The 2,207-nt window shown below is 30.4% G+C and overlaps 1 protein-coding gene across 1 annotated transcript; it reads right to left on the reverse strand.

The window, feature by feature from the left end:
* Window positions 1-242: 242 nt before the first annotated feature.
* LOC131855930 (probable mediator of RNA polymerase II transcription subunit 26a) lies at window positions 243-1,274 on the reverse strand. Its single transcript, XM_059210728.1, has 2 exons — window positions 518-1,274; window positions 243-409 (listed from the first exon to the last, which is right to left on the reverse strand). Exons 1-2 carry the CDS (start codon window positions 1,272-1,274, stop codon window positions 243-245), a joined length of 924 nt encoding a protein of 307 aa, XP_059066711.1.
* Between the last annotated feature and the right edge of the window lie 933 nt (window positions 1,275-2,207).

Consider the following 2,207-nt stretch of genomic DNA (forward strand, 5'->3'; position numbering starts at 1 on the left):
TCACAATCAAATTCAATGAATCATGAAAAGCTTAAAAATATAAGAATTATCAAAATATGCACAACCTGAAACTTATAATTGTTATCTCATACAAATTTATGAGACGATAGCTTACAAATTTTGTCAAAATAACAATGTAATGTTTTTTTCTTTCTGTCCCTTACATACATAATGGGGATGCCCATAAGGAGCTGCATATATTCCGCTCACCAGAGATAATGAACTAAGCTGAAATTACTTATTCAAAAAATAGGTCTTCTACCACTTTTTCGAAAAATAGGTCTTCCATGCTGTTTGGGCATATGACAAGTAGGTCTTCCATGCTGTTTGGGCATATCACAAGTAGGTCTTCCATGCTGCTTGGGTAGATCTTGCAGTTCGATTACTTGAACTGTACGTTGCCTCTTGGCTGCACAAACAAAACAAATTCATTAGCTTAGCTCACTAAATACTTCATGCATGCCTTAGTACTACATAATTTAAGCGTTTCAGAAACAGAAACAAAAAGAACACGAACCCCTTTCTGCTTGTTGGTAGCCTTGTTGCAGTCTTCTCTTGGATGATTCCATCTTCTCTCTTAAAAATTTCTCATTCACAGACTTCAATTTCCACTCTTGAAGATCAGTACCCACATGTTTTATGTTTTGCTTTGGATCTTCCACATTTCCAGACTGATCTTTATTTTCCACATTTCCAGAATGCATATCTTTTTCTTCCCCATTTCCAGAATGATCTTCCTCTTGTGCATTTCCAGAATGATCTTGCTTAGCAGAAGAGCCAAGTGAGACAGCATTAGGTGTCCCATGATCTTCCTCTTGTGCATTTCCAGAATGATCTTGCTTAGCAGAAGAGCCAAGTGAGACAGCATTAGGACCAGGAGCAGTAGAGGCAAAGCATTTGATTACTTTATTCAAAAACTTGATTCGAATAATAGGTCTTCCATGCTGTTTTACACTCTGCTTTTGATCTTCAACATTTTCAGAATGGTTTTTTTCTTTCCCATTTCCAGAATGATCTTCCTCTTGTGCATTTTTTTCTTTCCCATTTCCAGAATGATCTTCCTTTTGTGCATTTCCAGACAGATCTTCCTCAGCAGAAGAGCCAAGTTCAGCAGCAGCAGCAGAAGATAAACAAGTGAAAAGCTTCTGGGCGATCATGTCTCTTCTTTTCCTGAGTTCATTGGGGCAATCAGAAGCTGCAACCAGGATTCCACCCTCAATCACACTCAATATATCACCATCTGCACCTTCAAAAAACTGGCGCCATTTTCCCATCGATTCCATTTTCTTCTATTCTTTTTAACTTCAATTCTCAGTACTGTTGCTCAATCTCACAACAATTCCCAGACGTGCTAATGCTCAATGCAACGCTCACAACAATGGATAAAATTGGTTCCAACATACATTTCAAACAGCTCCATTTTTATTAGTATTTTATCGTAGATGTAAAATATGTTTAGGCTATTTTTAGCATGAATGTTTTAAAAAAATAGTTATTACTAGTTGTCTCGGTTAGTTATTTTTTTTTTTTAATAAATTTACTAGTCACATGCAAATTTTTAAAGTGAGTTAATATGTAATCAGTTTTCTATTTTAGGTATAAAGTATAAAGCAGATATAATTATCTAAAAAATAGTTTAATTGACACACATATGTGTGTAATCAACAATATATTTAATTTTTTAACAAAAATAATTTTAAAAAAATTATAATTTTTTTAAAAATAATTAACAATAATTTGATTGTAATCAACAATATATTTAATTTTTTAACAAAAATCATTTTAAAAAATTATATATTTTTTAAAAATATTAACAACAATTTGATTAAATCCAAAATTAGGGATTTTATTATAATGCACATTAAAAAAATATATCATAATATAATATAATTTTATTATTTATAAAATTCTAACACAATAGCAAACATTTATTTGTTTTCTAGTGTGATAATGGTTCTAAAATGCTCCTAATGATGAACTTGGTAAGAATGATTTAATCTCATTTTTATTTAATTTTTTTCTAATGAATACTATTTGTTGTTTTTTTATTAGTAATATTTGTTATTGTTAATACATCAACTAAAATATCAACTAAAATATAAACTATATATATATATATATATATATATATATATAAAATTAAAATTAAAATTATAAGAATTAAGTGGCACATATTGTCTTCTAGTGTGATAATGGTTCCAAAATGC

Source organism: Cryptomeria japonica, chromosome 8 (genome assembly GCF_030272615.1).
Source record: "Cryptomeria japonica chromosome 8, Sugi_1.0, whole genome shotgun sequence".
In the NCBI taxonomy this organism is placed as follows: Eukaryota; Viridiplantae; Streptophyta; class Pinopsida; order Cupressales; family Cupressaceae; genus Cryptomeria; species Cryptomeria japonica.